This window comes from Chionomys nivalis, chromosome Y, assembly GCF_950005125.1.
Source record: "Chionomys nivalis chromosome Y, mChiNiv1.1, whole genome shotgun sequence".
NCBI lineage: Eukaryota > Metazoa > Chordata > Mammalia > Rodentia > Cricetidae > Chionomys > Chionomys nivalis.
The window spans coordinates 7088511-7108415 of NC_080113.1; the positions used below are offsets into that span (position 1 = coordinate 7088511).

The following is a 19905-nucleotide window of genomic DNA, read 5'->3' on the forward strand; positions in this document are numbered from 1 at the left end:
AAGGACTGACCAAGCCTGGCCAGATAAGAACATGAATATACAATACAGTCATGCTGTGCCTCCTTCATTGGCATCTGCTGGATTCTGGTGTTTGTCGGGTTTACAACTGTTCCTGAACCTTCCTCCTACACTTCCACCATCTTCTGACCTCTGGCTGGACAGGAACAGGTGAGCAGCATTTCACTGTGCTGCGAATTCATGATCTCTGTATCATTAAGTGATAAAATTCACATCATTTCAATAGTATTGAAATGTCCACTGCCCTTCCCCATGTAGAAAGCAGCTTTTCATAGTTTGAATTTGATCATGATCAAAGACTGTGATTAACCAGTCTTTCTAGTGGAACCAAATAAGTCTGAATTCATTCTGGGGAAGCTGCTGAAAGAAACACAAAAACATCGTAAACAGGGCCTGCCTGGGAGGAACTAGAGAACGGAACACACGGATGCCGTGTGCTCATCAAAACACACGGGGAAAAGCTTTTCCTGTATCTTTCGTGGCTGCTAAAGAGCCTGATTCACATACTTACCTGTCATTTTGAACAATTCTGGCACCACAAAGAGTACTCTTCCTTTTCCTAAAAAAAAAAAAGAGAAAAGAAAAGAAAAAAATAAATAGAAAGCTCTAGTCCAAACCAAGAGTCTCTGTAGGTTGTCTTAATTGCTACTTTGCACTGCAGTGGACTTTGACTGAGTTTTGGCACATGCTATCGTACACAGAGTTCCTAAAATAAAACGCTCCAGGATATCCTAGGAACTCTTAGAAGGCTTTAAAAGGGGACTAGCACACTGAAGGAGTAGCTTTTGAGGACGACAGTTCAGACAAGGAGAGTGACTGGCGTAGCAGAATTACGTGACTAATTGAGATCTTGAAGTGGCTGCAGACTGCCCTTGCCACCTAACTTATCATGGTTAGGAGGAGGTTGCAAATTCCGTTTTGATAAAGACAACTGTGCGTTCCCCTCCCCAAGTGACTATACATTTCAATAGCTAAAACATCTGTGCAGCAACCCAGTGAAACTTGTATACTCGCAACGCTTGAGCAGAAAGCCTGCCAAGCAACTGCTTGAGAGGGACTTTGCTGAGAGAGAGCTCACCAAGATAAAGCAACTGCTGTTTGTTTTGTCTAGTCAAGGGAGAGCCAAGGCAACCAATATTTTGAGTTTCTTTTATTTCATTTGCGAAAGATTATTTAAGAAAGGGTGTCGAGGGGAAGTTTCCCGACAGGCATTTTTAAAGCTGTGTATTAGCAGACGAGCAGGGGAGTCTTGGATGTCAACGCCTGACAAACTCTTGAGACCAGCTACCAAACCACGAAAAGGGACTTTCTGAGTCTTTTCTCCGATGGAAGCAGAAACAGGGAGCACCATGGAGACCGGAAAGGGCACCAGTCGAGGTGTTCGAATTGCACTGGCCCTGTTTGTTGGTGGCACCCTGGTCCTGGGCACACTGCTCTTCCTAGGTAAGCAGAACTCCAGAGGCCAGAGGAACTGGGCATCTACGGAGAAACTTTCTAATTCTTTATTCTAGAAACCCTTGTCATAATGCAGGCTGTTTGTGTATGTTAAAAAATAAAGATGCACCCTTAGTTTCAGCCAGGTATGTCAGTGAAAAAGGAGGCTTTTTAAAGCACCAAATATATAGTCCAGGAGACAAAGCGGGTTAGAAAGTGGTTTGGAATGGCTGGTGGGTTCGATTGCACCGAGGGGGGACATTATGCATTGCATTTCACACACTGAGTGTTTATGAATTCATGGTTAGATACTTGCATTGGTTTTGTGAGGGAACAGCCACACTAGAATTTCTTTTCGTTTGACTTTTGTTCATGTTCGCTTGAACAAGTTACAAAGTACAGTTCACAAAAGATAAATCAGCCCTTAAATGGGATTCTTTGAATCTTTGTTAATCCGGTGATTTTGATAGATGCAGAATGGTTAACTCCACCTTCCTAATAGAGTTCAAAATGAATGTGAAAGAAAGCAGGGCTTTCGTCTTAAGATTTGAAAGGCAGTGAGATTCAATCACTGTCCTAACTCCTGTGAGAATGCTGTGCTCAGGGAGAATGTGTAGACAAAAGCATCTTCCCTGGGAGGGGGAAAGCACGAAACCTGTTGGAAAGGGACAGAGGATGCTCAAGAGTTTAGGTTTTCCAAACCTCTGGCTATTTTTTTTTCTTATGTAACTCATAGTATTTCATTGGCTTGAAGGTCACCTAGAAACAAGCCCTATATTTAAGAGCTTCTAGGTGTATTTTGAAATGCAGCAGGCCTGGAAACATTCCTTGGCACATACAGGATGCGGGAGGCCATGTTTATTTTGGCAAGAGAAAACCAGTAATTAACTTTTAAAAGAGTTGGGCTTGTGTGGTTGAGATCCCTGCTAAAAAGAGCAAACCACCTCTCCATGTTTTCTATGGCTGAAGAGTTAGGAAATTAGATCAGTATATTCCTTTCGGGTGAAGCTGGACCTCCTGCTCTTGGGACTGAATTTGTGGGTCTTAAAAACTATTGTGAGGTTTCTCCAAACTTGACTTTAGATGATCAACTTTCTGAAATTTTAAACTGGAGGAGAAATTTTATGGGCATGCGAAGGAACTACTCATGATGTGGGAAGTGATTAAGGGGCTAGGTTTACACATGCTCCAAATGGTCATCATGAAGTCTCAATATGGGATCCTTTTAGGGATGTTAATAGCGTTTTGCAAGTTTTTTCAATTCTGCTTTTATGATCATTGCACTTCGAGACCATAGCATTCCAGAAGATGATCATTTCGAGCAAAATTGGGTTGCTCTTGAGAAAATGAATTTTGACACAAACACTAAAGTTTTTAGGTAAAGTAAACTTTACTAAATCAAGTATCGCTACTCTGGAGGAGGCCTAGCTAAGAAAGATAACTTTCCAGTTTGTCTAGTAACCTGACTCTCACCTTGAATCATCTGGAGTACATCTAAAGATGACGGACAATAAACAGGGCCAGCTAAGGGTGTGACCTCATTCTTCTTTTGTTGTTCCGCGCGGTCTTCTAACCGGCAACATCAGCATCACTTGAGAGTTTGAGCTCCTCCACCCCCAGATCTACTGATTCAGTCTGTGTTTTCACAAGACACTAGAGGATTCATTTGCATGTGCAAGTCTGGGAAACATTGTTTCAGAGTGCATCTATCTGAGGGTCTACAGTCAGGAATGTTCATTCATTCATTCATTCATTCATCCATTCATTCACCCATTTATTTATTTGTTTACTTATTTATTTATAACACGTTCCCACTATGCATCCCTGTCTGGCCTGGAACTTACTATGTAGATCAGGCTGTGACTATCACATTCCTGCCTCTGCCTCCCGAATGCTGGGATGACATGACTATACCGCCATGCCTACCTAAGAACCTTTATATATTTGCCAACTATTTCAGCACAATGGTTTCCCGCACATCTTTCTCCACGGTCTGCCCCCAAGAACCCCTACTCTGCATCTTGCTTGCTAAATGCCTGAAAAACCATGTTCTTCATGACAACATTCTAGTTATGATCTTCCCTGGAAGGCTCTTCTTTGTTGACATCGCAGTGTGCGCTCTGCATGTCCACGTTCAGTCGTGTGTCTACGATGCCTGGCATCCTGCCTCACCTCTCCTTTGGCTTTGTCGTCTACAGAAAGAATGGCGGCCAGTGGTCCGAGGTGTTTTCAGAGAACCAGGGGATTTAAAAATATCAAGTATAGCAATAGACCCACACACCCTTTCAAGTGTTCTCTTCTTCCTTCCTTCTCCTTCCTTCCTGAAATCTGTTTCTCAGATGCAGTGCTCTGCAAGCTTTTCCTGTCAAGACCAGATGAGAGTAAATATTTCTGGCCCCATTGCCATACCTTCCTTGTTGGAGGACTCTTTTTCATTGTACCACTAAAGCATCCCTAGACAAAACGGGCACGAGTGGGAGCCAGGAAGATAAATTTTCTCGATAATGAAGCTTGAATTTTCTATACTTTTCATAGATCATAACATATGATCCTTGATTCGCTCCCTCTCCCATCAACAAAGGCCTTTCACAGAAATAGGAAGAAGTGACCTCAGTCTGGTTTGTGGGTTCTAGTCAGTACTTGGGTGACGATTCTCTCAGCTGTATGGTCTTTCTCAAGCTTTCCATTCTGTTTTTTTGTTTTGTTTTGTTTTGTTTTGTTTTTTCCGTGTCGGGAGTGGAAATCAGGACATTGCGCATGTGTTGTAAATACTCTATCACTGAGCTGTGTTACTGACTTTACTCTTGCTCTCATGATCTGTGGATATCTCCAGCGCATCTTTGGGGGGATTCTAAGTTGAGAAGCTAAACTGCTGCTTGACTTTTTCAAAAAGCTTCTAAAGAGTTAAAAGTAGTGTCTGATTGCTTTATAGCAAACTGTTTTCCATTTCATTCATTTCCGTTTCATTTGTTATTATTTTTTTTTAATTTGGGCTTGTTGTTCCTTGTCTGTTTCCAGGACTTTAATCCACGTGGACATAATGTTCTCTTTTTGAGTGATACGGTCTCTGTGTGTGTCCCAACTAAGTAAATTCAAAACCTTCCTCATATACACTGTCAGGTGAAAAGAACTGACGTGAGCTTGAAGTCCTTACAAGCCAGACTGGCTTGAAAGTTGCAGTGAGATTCTTCGTTGTCCTTGAATTCCCGATTTTCCCCACCTCTTTCAGCAAAGTTTTGAGAAAGGATAACTTTTTAGCCATTTTATAAGATTTTAAAAATAAAGCTACTAACAAGAACATGTTATCTAGAATAATAAAATTATTATTATTTATAGTAAAATTTGGATTTCCTTCATAAAAAATACCACCTGCTCATAAAAGAACTTTTGGTAAATATGTAAAAACTGACAAAGAGGAAGAACTCCCCATAGATCTACCATCAAGGTACATTAGAATGTCCTGTACTGATCTTTATGCTGTCTATAGATTTTTACATATTTTTTTTCTTGCAGGAAAACTCCCACTCCTTTCAGGTTTTAAGACTTCTTTTGAAAATAATCCCGAGTGATTCTGTAGGCAGGTTTCTTGAATCTATAATGGAGCACAGATAAAAAGACTGTTTGGAGGATGGGAGCAGAGAAAAGAACAAAGACAAAGCAGACTCCTCTTAGGATGTGGGTTCATAAATAATAAGACATGCCACACTGACAGGTGACCTGCAGGGCTGCATCTCGAGCAGAAACATCAACACGCTAAGGTTTCTTGATTGCGCTTCTCAGCCCCCTTGTCCATTTCTTCATGACCAGATCTTCAAAGATCCCTTGTTTTTGTTCACGGAGCACAGCAATAATGAATGGCTCACCATTTCTCCGGCTATGGAGGAAAAACGTGGATTTCGAAAAGCTTTTAGATTTAAGGCTCACATTTGCCAATGTCCAGATTCTACCTGGAGTTCAAAACCAGTGCATTCTTCTATGCTTTTGCAAAAGCATCCATTGTCCAGCCTGTGCCTGCATCCCACATGTAGTCGAAGATAGCTATGCATGTGGCCCGACACAAAAATCTTAACGTACCTAAAGACATTATGAGACTAAAGACATGTTTTCATTTTGTGACTTGGCGGCATGATTCTTAAGCCTGAACTTTGTAGAAGACACTGCCGTGTCAAAGGACTGGAAACGCCTGACAGGTTGTCGCCAGTTGGGAATATTAAACACTGGTGAAAACTCTTTCGATTGTACAGGAGGGTGTGTGTCCGTGTCCATAATGCAGCCTGCTCGGTTTGTGAGGGGCTCTGGGTTCAGTCTCCGCCAATGAAATCATAAACACATGCAATGGCTAGGCCTCCCCCTTAGAGTTCAGAAACTCATAGGGTAGGAGTGGCGTGTAGAACCACCATGAGTCCTAACAAGGCCGTCTACAGATTCATCAAAGTGTTTCCTTGGTTTCGAGCCAACTTGATTTTCTGACTACCTTGTCAATACTGAGAAACGTGAACTGATGGATTTTTCTCAATGGTGGTCTGCTACAAGTCAATCATTTATTTTGGTCTGTTTTTGCAGTGAGTCAAGGCCTCCTAAGCTTCCAAGCTAAACAGGAGTACTGTCTGAAGCCAGAGTGCATAGAAGCCGGTAAGTCTGTTTTCCACCCTGTGTCGAGTTATAATTTTGGTACCTTGGGGAGTGGAAGAGAAAACAGGTAGTATTTTTAGTGTTCCGTTTGCTTGAGGTTGACCAAATACAAAATGCAATTTTGAAGGTATTTCAAGTTTACTTTCAAGGTTTGGTGTGAAGTAGTGGAGATTAGGTTTCCTGTTTTCTTTGTAAAAGCCGAGCTGTACAGCATTTCAGCCCTCACGATAAGGAACTCTGGAAAGGGCTTGCAAACCAGGACATCCTCCCTTAAATCACACAGGACTCGGCTGGACAGATCCCTCTTTGTCTTAAGCAGACTTTGTGGATCTTCTTGGGTTCATCTGTTCTGCGATGCAAGTTGAACTTCTTAGGAGTTGACAAGACCATGTATCCTTGAGGACACCAAGGCAAAGATTCGTGCTTAAAGCTGTCTTGGTTGTCACACAGTTAGTAAATCCTGCTTGCGTCCCCAGAATTCAGTTAGGGCCTAGATTTGAAGAAGCCAAATCCCTGCCTCTAGCCCCACCCCAAGTTCTTTAAGGGGGCATTTTCCAAAGAGAAATTCATGGGACAATTAAACATGCAGGATTTTCCTCTTGACAGGAGGAGAAGAGATTAATGCGTGAATTCAACAAATAGTTATTACTCATGCCAGGGACTGAGTTAGGTTTTGGTTTATATATGGTTAGGCTTGTATCACAACAAATAGCTAGAGAGAGGAAAAAATAAAACCACACACACGCACACAGACACACAGACACACACACACACACAGACACACACATAGGGGTCTGAGAATGTAGCTCAATTTGTAGAGTACTTGCCTATCATTCATGATGCTCTGAGATCACTTCTCAGCACACAAAAATTGGACCTGGTGATACATGGCTGTAATCCCAGTATTCTGGATGGAAAGACAGAAGATCAAGAGTTCATGGCCGTCCATAGCCACTCAGTAAGTTTGAGGCCAGTGTGCATTACACGAGTCCCTGTCTCAAAACAACGCTGAAACAGACGAAAATCAAAATCCGTAGAAGGCACACAACGTACAAACATGTGATCAGAAAATGAAAATATCCAAACAGACCCATGTGCTGATAAGCGATAGGATGGCCAGATTGAAGGTTCTGGGAGTAGGAGCTTCAAAAAGACCTTGAATAATGAGAAGGGAAATGGGGATGTGAAGACTGAGGCAAGGGCTTTCCTTTGGGCAAAAGGTGCCATAGAGGAATGAGCTCGAAGGACGGCAGCGATTTCTGGGTGAGGGGCACCGTGCAGGCGGAAGGGTTCTGTAGGTGACCTAGGTGCCATGGGTTTGGGACTTCCTTTAGTGCTCTCAAGAGTTTCTTGGGAGTTTTGGGAGAAAACAAATGAGCTCTTAATTAAGATCATGCCAGCGGTCCTGAAGGCTTTGTGGTAGCCATGCGTTTGAGATGCACTGTGGGAAAAAGCAGGATTTAGATGGTAAGCAGTAGCGTTAATTGAGCTGGGAAAGGCTTCGTAGCCTGCTGGTTGTGACGGTGCACACCTTTAACCTCAGGACTCGGGAGGTAGAGACAGGTGGTTCACTGCGAGTTCAAGGCCAGCTTGATCTGTATAGCTAATTCCGAAAGAGAGCCAGAGCTACGTAACAAGAACCCGTTTCCCTGGATGGAAGTGGGAGGACCTTGGTCTTCCCACAGGGCAGGGAATTTGGACTGCTCTTCAGTATCGAGAGGGAGGGGGAGTGGAGTGGGGGGAGGAGGAGAGGAGTGGGGATGGGGGAGGGGAGCGGGGGGAGGGGGAAATATGTGGGAGGAGGGGGAGGGAAATGGGAAACGGGGAGCAGTTGGAAATTTTAATTAAAAAAGAATAAAAAAAAATAAAATAAAAGAAAAACAAGAACCCGTTTCTCTCTCTCTCTCTCCTCTCTCTCTCTCTCTCTCTCTCTCACACACACACACACACACACACACACACACACGTCAACCTCTATTTTGTGCTCAGTTTGTGCTTCTCGGTATTGACATGTTCGTAAAAAACCATGTTGGCTCATAATCAAGGAACCATGTGAAAAGCCTCACCAGGACGTACGGTTGTTCTGAGATCAGTGCCTCTCCTGCGAGGGAGGAAGGGGCCGAATGAGTGAGGCTGGATCTGTGCTCACGAGGGCCACAGCAGCACTCTGGGGTTGTTGTGTTCAGTCCGTTTTTGGCCCATTCTTTTTTTTTTTTTTTAATATTTATTTATTTGTTTATTAATATACAATATTCTGTCTGTGTGAATGCCTGGAGGCCAGAAGAGGGCGCCAGACCTCATTACAGATGGTTGTGAGCCACCATGTGGTTGCCGGGAATTGAACTCAGGACCTTTGGAAGAGCAGGCAATGCTCTCAACCGCTGAGCCATCTCTCCAGCCCCCTTTGGCCCATTCTTAAGTGATCAATATTTCCTTCTCAAGCAAACAGTGAGCTAAAAGATTCACACCTGCCATTTCCTGAGGACTCCAGGAAGTTGATACACCTAGATGAGCAACCGTCTCAGGGTCTCATCGTGAGTGAGGGGCAGATTTTCCAGGCTGCAGACTTCAAACCAAGCCTGCTTTCTAGGCTCCTTGGCTTAGTCACTTTACTGATTTATATTTTCACCTTTCTAACTCAAAGCAGCATGGACGTTAAAGCGTTATACAGATTCCCTTGGGTCCTGTGACCGCCTGGCCCTTTCAGCTTCACGGAGTGAGGCGGGGGCCAGGCGTGACCATCGGACGGCGGGTTCTACAGCTGGGGTTCCTGTAGATGTGAGAAATTAAAAATGCTCAGTTTTAGCTTAGACAACGTCAGGGATGGAAGGCCACTGACCTCATGGATTCTGCTGATTCCAGATCACAATCACACTGGAGGAAAATGGGCAGAGTCATGTCTTGTGATGTCGCCTTCTGCCACCTAGTGTGTTTTGCCTTGCTGTCCTTTTTTTAACGTTCACAGTAGTAAATAGCTTTCTGATGTTAGGAAAATACTGATTTTTTTTTTGTACAGGTACCAGTGGTAAAAAGCCTTTTTTTTCTGAGCAAGTGGCAGTCATTTGTGAGGTTCCTCCTCTCTACGGCTTTGCACTTCTTTCTTGTCTTCATGATCTCTTCTCCTAACTCCTCTTTGGCAATGACAACGGCAGAAAGGCTTCGGGGAAACAAAGGAGATAGGCTGGCTTGGATTTGGAATATACACAATCTAGATACTTCTAGGTCCCATGATCTCAAACTGCAGTCTCATTACCTGTGAAATGGGACTAGATTTTTTTGAAAATTGATATGAGTTGTGGAAATCAAAGAAAAGAAAAATTGTAATAGTACCCCTGCATCAAAACCCTCAGTACCTGAAAGCAATGTAACCTCAGTTCCTTTGGCAAAACTGGGCTTATAAGCAAAAGCAGCCAATGTGACGCCATTTTAGACTTTATTCACTCCATTTATGAGAATATGCATTTATTTCCCTGTAGGAATATTAATGCGCTTGTTTCAGTGGTACCAGCCCAGCCATTGCTGAGCCGTTCGGTCACCTGTGGCTACATATGGTGTACGTTCTTCTGCAAAATTTGAAAATCTGCCAGCTCTGGAAATCTAGTATCAATTTTAGATGACCGCTTACAGAATTTTATTTTCAAAATGCTTACATGCATGTGAGTAGTGCCGGGTTGAGCTATCTCTGTGTACACAAACTCAGTTGAGAAGATGCCTCCGTCACATGGCCTATAGGCAAGTCTGCAGGAGCATTTTCTTGGTGAGTGATTGATGTGGGAGGGTCCCGGCCCATTTCGTGGCGTGGTACCCCTGGGCTCTTGCAGCCTCACCCTCTACAGTTTGTGAAAAAGCCTTATTGCTCAAACAAGGGCTTAGTATATAGTTCCGGGCGCAGAGGAAATGTTCAATGTGAGTGATTGGATCATTTCATAGAAATATTAATGTGCACGCCTTTACAAAACGTTTCTTTGAGCCCGGATTGAAACCAACACCTCGGCGGGTCCCGGTGCAGGAAAGCTTCCACCTGGGTCGTAGAGACGAGTGGGAGCCTTTCCAACGTTAGCCTCAGGGGCAACCCTTGAGAGCTTCGCAGCTAGCAGCGTCTTCACAGCTTTTGTATATATTTATAACGAGAAATATGTATAAATATATAAATATATATAAATATATAAAAATATGATATATATATATATATTTTTTATATATATTAAAACGAGAGTCTCAGTTTTCTCCATGGGACTCGCAGGAAAACGGAGTTTTGGTGTCTCGACAACGACGGTCCCTTGCAATTTGCAGTCCCAGCTCTGCACAGGAAGGGCAGCCGTGCTCTTACCTGGGAGCAGGGAATGAGGGACGGCAAGGCTGGGGGACGAGTGCTCTGGCTCTGCGGGCTCCTTTCCTAGTGGGGCCGAGGTCAGAGCTGAGTTTGCAGTTTCCCTCCGTCCCTGGGAGAAAACCCCGGGAGATGGGGAAGAGTTGGGGGTCAGGGGGGCTGGGGAAGGAAGCCAGGAAGCAGTGAGCTTATTGTGTGAGTCAAAGTGCGTGCGAGAGCTCCCCGTGGGGCTGCGTAAATATTGTGTGCAGCTGGGGTGCACAGACCGACTGCAGCTACAAGCCCGGAGAAAGACTTCTGTGTGCCCTAGCACTTCTGAATATTAACAGGAGCTGGAAGCAAAACTGTAGAGACAGTGGAATTAGTTCTGGAAAAAAATAGAAAAAAAAGTTAAACCAACTTGAAATTTACCACACTTTCAAATCAGGCTTCCACCCCCCACCCCCCCAAAAAAAAAGATAGTGGTTGAAAAATGGTGAGAATTCGAAGTCCTAAAACTGTAGAGACAGTGGAATTAGTTCTGGGAAAAATAGAAAAAAAAGTTAAACCAACTTGAAATTTATCACACTTTCAAATCAGGCTCCCCCCCCCCCCCAAAAAAAAAAGATAGTGGTTGGAAAATGGTGAGAATTCGAAGTCCTATGGAAATTATGCCCTGGGCATGCTGGCTCCTACCTGGAGTCCCGAGCAGGGAGGAGGTAGAGGCAGAAGGATGACGGTGAGTGAGAAGCCAGCCTTGTTTATACATCAAGTTCTAGGCCAGCTAGGATCAAATAGTGAGACCCTGTCTCAAAATACAAAAATGAAACAAAAGAGTGGGGTGTTTGCCTATTCATTTCCATGACTCCAAGCAGCGGTTTTTCCATCCAAAGGGTAGGCAGGGAAGCATCATCTAGGTGGAGGAGCTGCTTCGATTGTACTGGGGTGGGATATTAATTCTTATTTAGCCGAAAACTCATTGGACTTTCATTACTTTGAGTAGAGATGTGTTCTGGCCTTAATTAAGGTGCAAAAATTGCTCAGAATGCCATCCTCCCAATGTCATTGAAATATTGGCAGTCTTTTAAAACCCCGGATGGTGCGCATCTCCGCAGCCAGCAACTGTGTTGCAGCTGGAAGACGGTTTAGAGGTGAGTGCTGGGAATACTGGAACCTCCTCTTTTTCTCATTTTGTAGTAATTCCTTAAAGGTCATAGATGCAGGCAGCTGTAGCGCCTCATACCTGTAATCCCAGGACTTGGGAGGCCGAGGCAGGAGAATGGCTCTGAGGCTGGCAGTCATTTCAAGAAAATGAAATTACATTGCCAGGGCCAATGGGCTTTGTTGTTCCAGAGGAAGCGCAGCCAATTTAGCACGCAGCGGACTCCGTTGGATGGAAGAAAGGCCGACAGTTGCTGCATTTATATTCTAGTTCCACACCCCAAACACATTAGGGATCTCACCCGGCTTTCTCCTGTACACTCCGACGGCAGTCACTTAGATGGTGAAGTTCATCCAGAGAGATATCTGAGGCGAAATGTTGAAGCCAGGGTGTGGAAACTGGTTGATAGGATTTTTTTTGTGTGTTGTTTCATTTGGAAAAGATCAGTGCACAGTATCTAACGCTTGTCATTAATCCTATGATTTTCTTTTTAAACAGCTGCTGCCATCATGAGCAAAGTAAATCTTTCTGTGGATCCCTGTGAAAACTTCTTCCGGTTTGCTTGTGACGGCTGGATAGACAATAACCCGATTCCTGAAGATATGCCGAGCTTTGGGGTTTATCCCTGGCTCAGACACAAGGTTGACCTCAAGCTGAAGGGTAAGTTTCTACTAGAGTTTGGTGGTGCTCTTCCCAGAGTAATATTTGACAAGAAGAAGAGTTCAGTATTTGAATTTGGACTATCCGGTCTTAAACTATACTATATTCATTTCCAAAAAAAAATAATTGTTTCAGTAGAAGATAGAAAGTTTTTTGAATTTTAGTTTCCCCGATTTCCTTAAGACAAGCCCATTGTAGGCTGTTGCTTTTTGACTTGATAATGCCACGGTAAATTCTGCTTCAGAAGGTTGACTAGCACTTGATGGAGCTTAAGAGCACAGAGATAGTTACTGGCCAATATGCTGTATCAAGAAACTTCTTTGTCGACTGTGCTCTTTTCTTTCTTATTTCCTCCTGAATTTTCATGGCTTGCAGAATGTCCTTCACGCCTCATCGTCTTTTGACATCATTTTGGAGAACTCTGGACGACCCACGGTTGTCATATTGTTCCTGTTATCTTCCAAGTTAGCTTTTAGGCCACTCGCTTCTCTCCCGTGACCTCTGGAGCAATGACGAGGTCACACACACATGCGCACGTGTGCACATACACATTTTCATGTGTGCTTGTGGAACCCCTGCCAAAAGTTGGAAACATCTGTTGCTGGACAAGATGGTGTTTGTGTTGAGTCTAATTTTCATCTTAAGCTTTCGGAGGAAGTTATTTAAGGAGGAAAGTAGAAAAATTTCAAAACTAGAGAAGATAAAAATCATATTTTCCCTCTTTTTGATAACTGTAAAGTATGTTGTGTAATGTATTCAGTAACACAAAGAATTTTGGGGACCTGAGAAGAATTATATTTCTTTTCCATCTTCAATTTTCTGAAATTTTAAGTGCATGGTTATTAAATATGCAGCAATTTGTATATTTTATATAATGTGAAACCACTGTCAAAATAATTAGAAGCCTATATTAATTGTGAGGAAAATGTATTTTCCCCATAAATAGATCTAAATCACATAAGTTTACATTTTTTATTAGGAGGCTTAAATTTAGTCTCGATAAATTATGAATGAGAGTTTCGAAGAACGTCAGGGGTTTCCTCTAACCTGACAGATGAGATTCCTGTGCTGTCGAGCCGTAAACAATAGCTTGAGCACTGAATTCCTAGACTAGTACTTATTTTTGTAAGACAGTTGAAAAATTCTTATGTTATGTGTTTGGGTGTTCTGTTAGTGGTGTCTTACTATAGAAATTATAACCAGCGTTGGTACGATTTGTTTGAGGAGGACACTGTCTATGACAGTGGTTCCCAACCTTCCTCATGCTGGGACCCTTTAACACAGCTCCTCATGTTATGGTGCCCCCAACCGTAAAATTATTTCCATTGCCCCTTCATAACCGTAACTTTGCTGCTGTTATAAATTATAACATAAATATTTTTCTGAGCTAGAGGTTAGCCCAAGAAATCTCCACCCACAATTTGAGAACCTCTGGTGCCTTTGAGCTGCTTCAGAATTGATAGAATTGAGAGCAAACTGTCGAACAGAGATGAACTCTGCTCATTTCTCTTACAAAGTACAAATTTTGATTTTTTTCCTCATGAATGTATGGGGTGTTTGTGTTTATGTGTTTACATGTGTCTGGCTGCAAGTGTGTGTGTGCGCGTGTGTGTGTGTGTAGGACCAAACTTGACAACATGAGTCTAACTTGATCCCTTTCCACCTTATTCACGGAGCCAGTGTCTCTCAACTGAACCCAGAGCGCGCCCGAGTGCGGCTGGCCTGGCTGACCTGGCTAACCAGTTTGGTACGGTGGGGATCCTCTTCTCCCCACCCTCTGAGGGCTGGAATTACAGGAGAGCCGCCGTCCTCACTGGGTGTTTCTTTGAGTTCTGGGCATCTGAACGCCATACTTGTGCTTGCTTTCCAAGTGCTTTAACCACTGAGCTATCTCTTCACCTCCAAAACCTGTTTTTATGTAGCTACATTTAAAAACTGTAGGGACGTAGCCCCACGTTGGGCGCCAAATGTGGTGGCGTATAGAAAGTTTTCCCTAAGTCTACCTTTAGACACAAGTGCTAATAAAACATATATATATATATACATATATATGCATAACTTCTTATGCATACTCATATCTCAAAAATTAGATGTCTTGAATGTGACTAGGACACGTTGTTAATAAATAAAACATGGATAAGATAAACAGATTTACAGTAGTAGCCTTGCGTGCACATCTCTATGTTCTTATCGAACTGCGAACTTGGAATAAATCTCCAGTAATGAAATTGTTGGATTGAAAGTATTTATAATTAGGTATTGACTCATATACTCAAATTACCCTTTGGAAGGTACTTCTAGGCTTTGATATTTTCTTGTTGCTTGAAATAACTCTTTTCTGTCTCCTCTCCCCCTCCTTCGCTTCTTCCCTACCTCCTCCCTGTAGTTGTACGTGTGTGCGTGTGCGTGTGCGTGTGCACGTGCTGTAGAGTCTCAGCAAACTGTGGCTAGTGAGCCCTGTGCAGCCCACCTCTCTGTTTGTGTGACCATGGTTTTGCTGGAACACAGCCGCCTTGACTCGGGCACACAGAGTCACTGACTATCTCTGTGCAGCAGTGGGCAAGCTGAGTAGCTGCTAGAGAAATCATATGGCCAGCACAGTCTGAGATATTTACTTCCTGGTATTTATGAATAAAAGGCTGACAAATCTTTTTAAAAATAACTTATTGTTTTAATAATTGGCTTTTTTTTTTTATGTGCTTTGGTGTTTTGCCTGCGTGTATGTCTGTGTGAAAGGGTTGGATCTTGGAGTCATAGACAGTTGTGAGCTGGCAACTGGGTGCTGGGAATTGAACCCAGCTCAGTCAGTGCTCTTAACTGCTGAGCAATCTCTGCAACCCCAAGACCAACAACTTTTGATAACAAAAGCAATCTTTGTTATAGTTGTACTAGATTTGATTAGACTTGTCAATAGACTTTTGGTAGCTTCTCTGAGACTTTTAGAGAGTTAATCATAAAGTTAAGAAAGATTTAGACATTTTCCTCCCTCCCTCCCTGCTTCTCCTTTGTTTAGGATCCTCAGCATGATGTTGACTAAAATCAGTGATACTAGGTGTACATTTTCTTGTTGCTACCGTGATGAGTAGTGGGTTTAGTTTGCGTCACCTGACATGCATATATATATATATGTATATTCTTTTTCTGATAGTTAGGCTAGTATTTCTCATTATTCCCTAGTGGACAAAAGGGCCTGCTCCAGGAAATTGACTTTTTTTTTTTTTTGCCATTTAACAGGACTGTCTTTAACCTTCTTTAGATTTCCTCATGCTGAACTAAACTCATAACTTTGAAATAAACCTCAGTTCTGTATGTTTCCTTTTTAAGGCATGCTAGACTTCAGTCAGTTAGTACTGTTTCATGTGTTTTTGTGTCTGTGCTTATAATTCATATGATTCTATGGCTTTTTGTGTGTGTGTGGTCGTTTTGTCTAATTCAGTTACAAAGATATGTGCGCCTTGGAAAACAAGGAGCAGGATTCTTGTATATTTCTACGTTCTGGAAAAGACAATTCCAAGTCCTCCTGTGGCAAGCACTGCCAGGGGCAAATGTATGAAGTGACCAGGGAACTTGTGTTCAGTTTTCTCATCTTTATTAAGGACTGAAGAAGAAGATGACTGATAGAAACTATCCACTTCCGCTTCTTACACATAGCAAGCACTCAATAAATATTTGTGTTTTGCACCTCTGATTTGTTTCAAAGGTAGTCTAAGGTTCACAAAATAATATCTACCAAATGTTTTAAGTTTTGTGCTTCCCTTATCCTTTATAAATATCATGTGCTTTTGAAAATGTTGAATACTGCCAAGGTCTTTTTCCTCATCTTTGGTAAAAAGAATCTCCAAAAATAAAGCCCAATATCACCAGCCAAAGGAATACCATTTTCTTATGGCTGATAGAGAACACAAAGATTCGGCTGTCCAATTTGTGAAATAAAATGGACCTGACAGACCTAGCTGATGAAAAATTGCCCTCTACTGAAGGCAGCAACCTGGCTTTGTGAATTTTTCCCTTAAATGAAATATATGACTCGGATTTCTACTTAGAAAATAAGTTTATTTCTTGCTGTCGCCAAGAAGCAAGATTGTTTTGTGGAGGAGAAAAGACTGAATGTGGCCATGCGGTTGCCTAAAATGTCCTTCCTCTCTGTTGTGGTTTAGCTACCTTGGCCAATATTTCGTGAAGAAACAGAGTTCTGTAGCAGAGCAGCGAGATGAAATTGAGACTACATGTGCATGTTTGGGTAGCGATGATTGCGAAACTGTAGTGTAGGTCACGTATTCATTTGTTAGTGCCCATGACCTTTATAATCTTGCCTTCCCATGAATGATCCTAGCCAAATAATCTTTATCGCTAATAAAAGTTGGAGAGCTTCGGATCAGCCTCCTCATGAGAAGGTTCATATGGTTGAGGAGATGGTGGTAAAATGTTTCATTTTCCTCAGACCGTCTACTGTGTGGGCTGTCTGGCTTTGTTTCCTTCTTTCCTCTCTTTTTCTTGGTTTCTTTGTCCTTTTGTTCCTTCTTTTCTTCCTTCCTCCCTCCCTCCCTCCCTCCCTCCCTCCCTCCCTCCTTCCTTTCCTTTCCTTTCCTTTCCTTTTTGAAACAATGTTTCACTCTGTAGCCTATGTTAGACTGGATCTCACTGCGTGGTCCAGGGTGGACTCAGACTTGGCAGTTTTTCCAATGAAATCTCAGCCCTGTTACTTTGTATGAGTCTCCTGTACAAATTGGGTGTACATGTTCAGAGAAGATTCCAATTGCTTTAGGCCTTGTTGGCTCTTTTACATGTGGCCATATAGGAAACCACCAACTAGCTGGTTATTCATGTCACTGTTCTATATATACAAAAGGTGCTGCACTGAGGACTCATGAAATGTGAAATGAATTAATTTTACTTGAAAAGCTATTTTTGTCTTTTCCTTTTTCTTCTTCGTGCACCATTTACAGTCTTGGTGTATAGCATGTTGAAGGAAAACTTTTCTAAAAAATTTAGAATTGTATAAAATATAGAAATATTTCTTTCTGATGACTGCAGAAAATGTGATTGCATTTCTAAGATAATCCTTTTATTCTGAGCAGGAAAATGACCTAAGGCGGCCATTAGATTGGCTATTGGGTGTAAAAGCTGGTGTTCTATTAATTGTGGCAGTTTTAGGTGTGATCTACTCCCCTGTAGCTGGAACATAGCTCTTCTGCCAAATTTGATGATATTTTACTATCTAGTCCATACATATATATTTGGTTTTTCAAGACCGGGTTTCTCTGTGTAACAGTCCTAGCTATGCTGGAACTCACTGTAGACCAGGCTGGCCTTGGGCTCACTGAGATCCGCCTTCCTCTGCCTCCCAAGTGCTGAGATTAAAGGTTTGCGCCACCGCTGCCTGGCTTTATTATATCTTCTATTTGCTATTTATTCTTTTCCTTTTTTTTAACTGTATACTTAACCCACTCGTGCATTCAGAACTGAAAGTATGGCTACCGTAGGCGACTCTTGGTGTGGAAGAGTTGCACTGACTAATTTGTGTACTCAAGATTACTGAACGTTCCCTTTTTCCCTGTCATAAGTTGCTTCTAGTTACAAATAACAGACACTCCAACTCCAACTGACTTAAGAAGAAAATACACTGGTTCATGTAGCAAAAAAGTGCAGTGATTTTTAGACTTCAGGTAAGAGTCAGTTTAACAGCTCAATCATGTCATTAAAGGAACATTCTCTTTTATATCTATTCTGAATATTTCATTGTATGAAGGTCAAACTTTTCATGAGGATAACTTAAGGGCACACATTAATCTCTGTACTTCTTTATCTCCTATGCTAACCCATCTCTTGTGGGTATTTTAAATAGGACAGTATAATGTAGCATGAATAATAAAACTCAGAGACAGATATTGGGGTTCAGCCTGAAGACCAGAAAAGCAGAACAGCCAGACACTGGCCCTTACCTCTACCTCAGTTCGGAAATGGCGATCCTGCCTCCGGGAATCTCAGAATGAGACTGTGCCTGAGAGCTGTCTCTACCCATCTTATAATCCTCTCAAGTTCTGGGATTAAGGGCGTGCACCACTACCACCTGCTTTCTCTGGCAAGTTAGTGTGGCTGCTGGGATTAAAGGTGTGTGTCCTTGCTGCCTGGTCTGTAAGGCTGGCCAGTCTGGCTGTTTTACTTTTCTGATCCTCAGGCAAGCTTTATTTCTTAAAATACGAACGAAATGCCACTACAGTATAAAATAATTAAAATGCAATCACAAAAACAAACAAACAAAAAATCCGATTGCCATTAAACCAATCTTCCAGCCCAACAGACTTCGAAAAAAAGCAGGCCACGGTTTATGATGGGGTAGAGAGGTGTTCGGTCAGCATTTGTTGAAAGGAACAAAGAAAAGCTCCTTTTGTGTACGGCTGGATGCAGTGCTGGTCGTGGACGGCCGAGTAAAGACAAAGAGACTTTTTCTTTTCACTTCTCCTCTTTCTCTTCCCGGGGCCGTGCACACAGGCCCTGAAGCGTCCAGCAAAACCTGGAGTTTGTTCGTGCCAGGAGAGGAGAAATTGTCTATCCCTCTTCATTGACTTTCTTGGCCTTTAGGCAGGCATGACAGGGAAGGACATGGACTGTCGGGCAGACCTGGGTCCTTCAGAGATCTCTTTGTAGTGTAATCTTCTGCAAACCACAGCAACTGGGGACCTGTCAAGCACATGCCCTCCGGGGCAGCCGCTTCTGCCGGAACCGTAATTACAGATCTGATGATCCCGTTAGGGAATTCGATACGATGCGTGGAAATGCTCTTGCGTGGGATTGAGTAAATGGAATCTCTGATTGTTGGCAGTTGTTTAAAGACTAAAAGAACATTTTGTAAAAGTCTTTCGCACACAGTCGACACCGAAGAAATAAAAGCAGCTTTCACGATGTCCAAACTCCCACCCTATTGCAATGGAATACCGTGGTCTACAATTTCTTCAAAGTCTCAGATATTTTTTTCCCTGCAATTTTCTCTTCTCTCTTTTTCTCCCTTCATCACTAGGGGATCCTTGACTCAGTTCCACAGGCCTCCAAGAGGACCACTGGACATAATTCAAGCACTTGAATGAGAAAAAAACTGAATATGCTTACATTCTTCTCTGCTAGAACATGAAGAGTTTCTGACTTTCCTTTGCGGTTATTTTTGTAAATTATTTCCGATATTGGATGTAGGCAGATGATGGTATCTACTTGTATCACCATTTCAAGCCATAGCGGTTGTTAGACCGTGGATCAGGTCTGGTCATTTAATGAGTTAGTGAAGTTACTGTTAGCTGTTTACTGTGGCTCACATTACAAATCCAAGAGTTTTCTTAGCCGTGTTTTGGAATACCCAGTTTCTACTGTGAACCTGTGTTTACAAAGCTCTTTCATCGGGCCACTGTCTAGACTCTCTTGATAATGAGCACATTACAGGCGGTAAATGTGTGTTTCCGAGGATGTTTGATGAAAACAAAACTTCCAGGTCATGGGAGAAGTATAATTTCGGTTGAACGCACTGACTGATGCCACGCGTTGAATTCAGGAATTAAAAGTAAATCCCCCACTCTAGATGATGTAGCTTCGGTCATGATGTAGTTCGAAATATTTATGAATTGTACTAATGATCCAGAAAGCAGTACCCCAAGTAGGATGTCCATTCATAAATCCAATAGTTACAAGATAGAAGGAAGAA

The 19905-nt window shown here is 42.5% G+C and overlaps 1 protein-coding gene across 1 annotated transcript in view; it reads left to right on the plus strand.

The window, feature by feature from the left end:
* Positions 1 to 1065: 1065 nt before the first annotated feature.
* LOC130868818 (phosphate-regulating neutral endopeptidase PHEX) overlaps positions 1066 to 19905 on the plus strand; it is a 105594-nt gene continuing 86754 nt past the window's right edge. Inside the window, exons 1-3 of the mRNA XM_057760840.1 lie at positions 1066 to 1461; positions 6016 to 6084; positions 12054 to 12215. Coding sequence (XP_057616823.1) covers positions 1344 to 1461; positions 6016 to 6084; positions 12054 to 12215 — 349 coding nt within the window. The 5' untranslated portion in view covers positions 1066 to 1343. The remainder of the gene's footprint in view (positions 1462 to 6015; positions 6085 to 12053; positions 12216 to 19905) is intronic.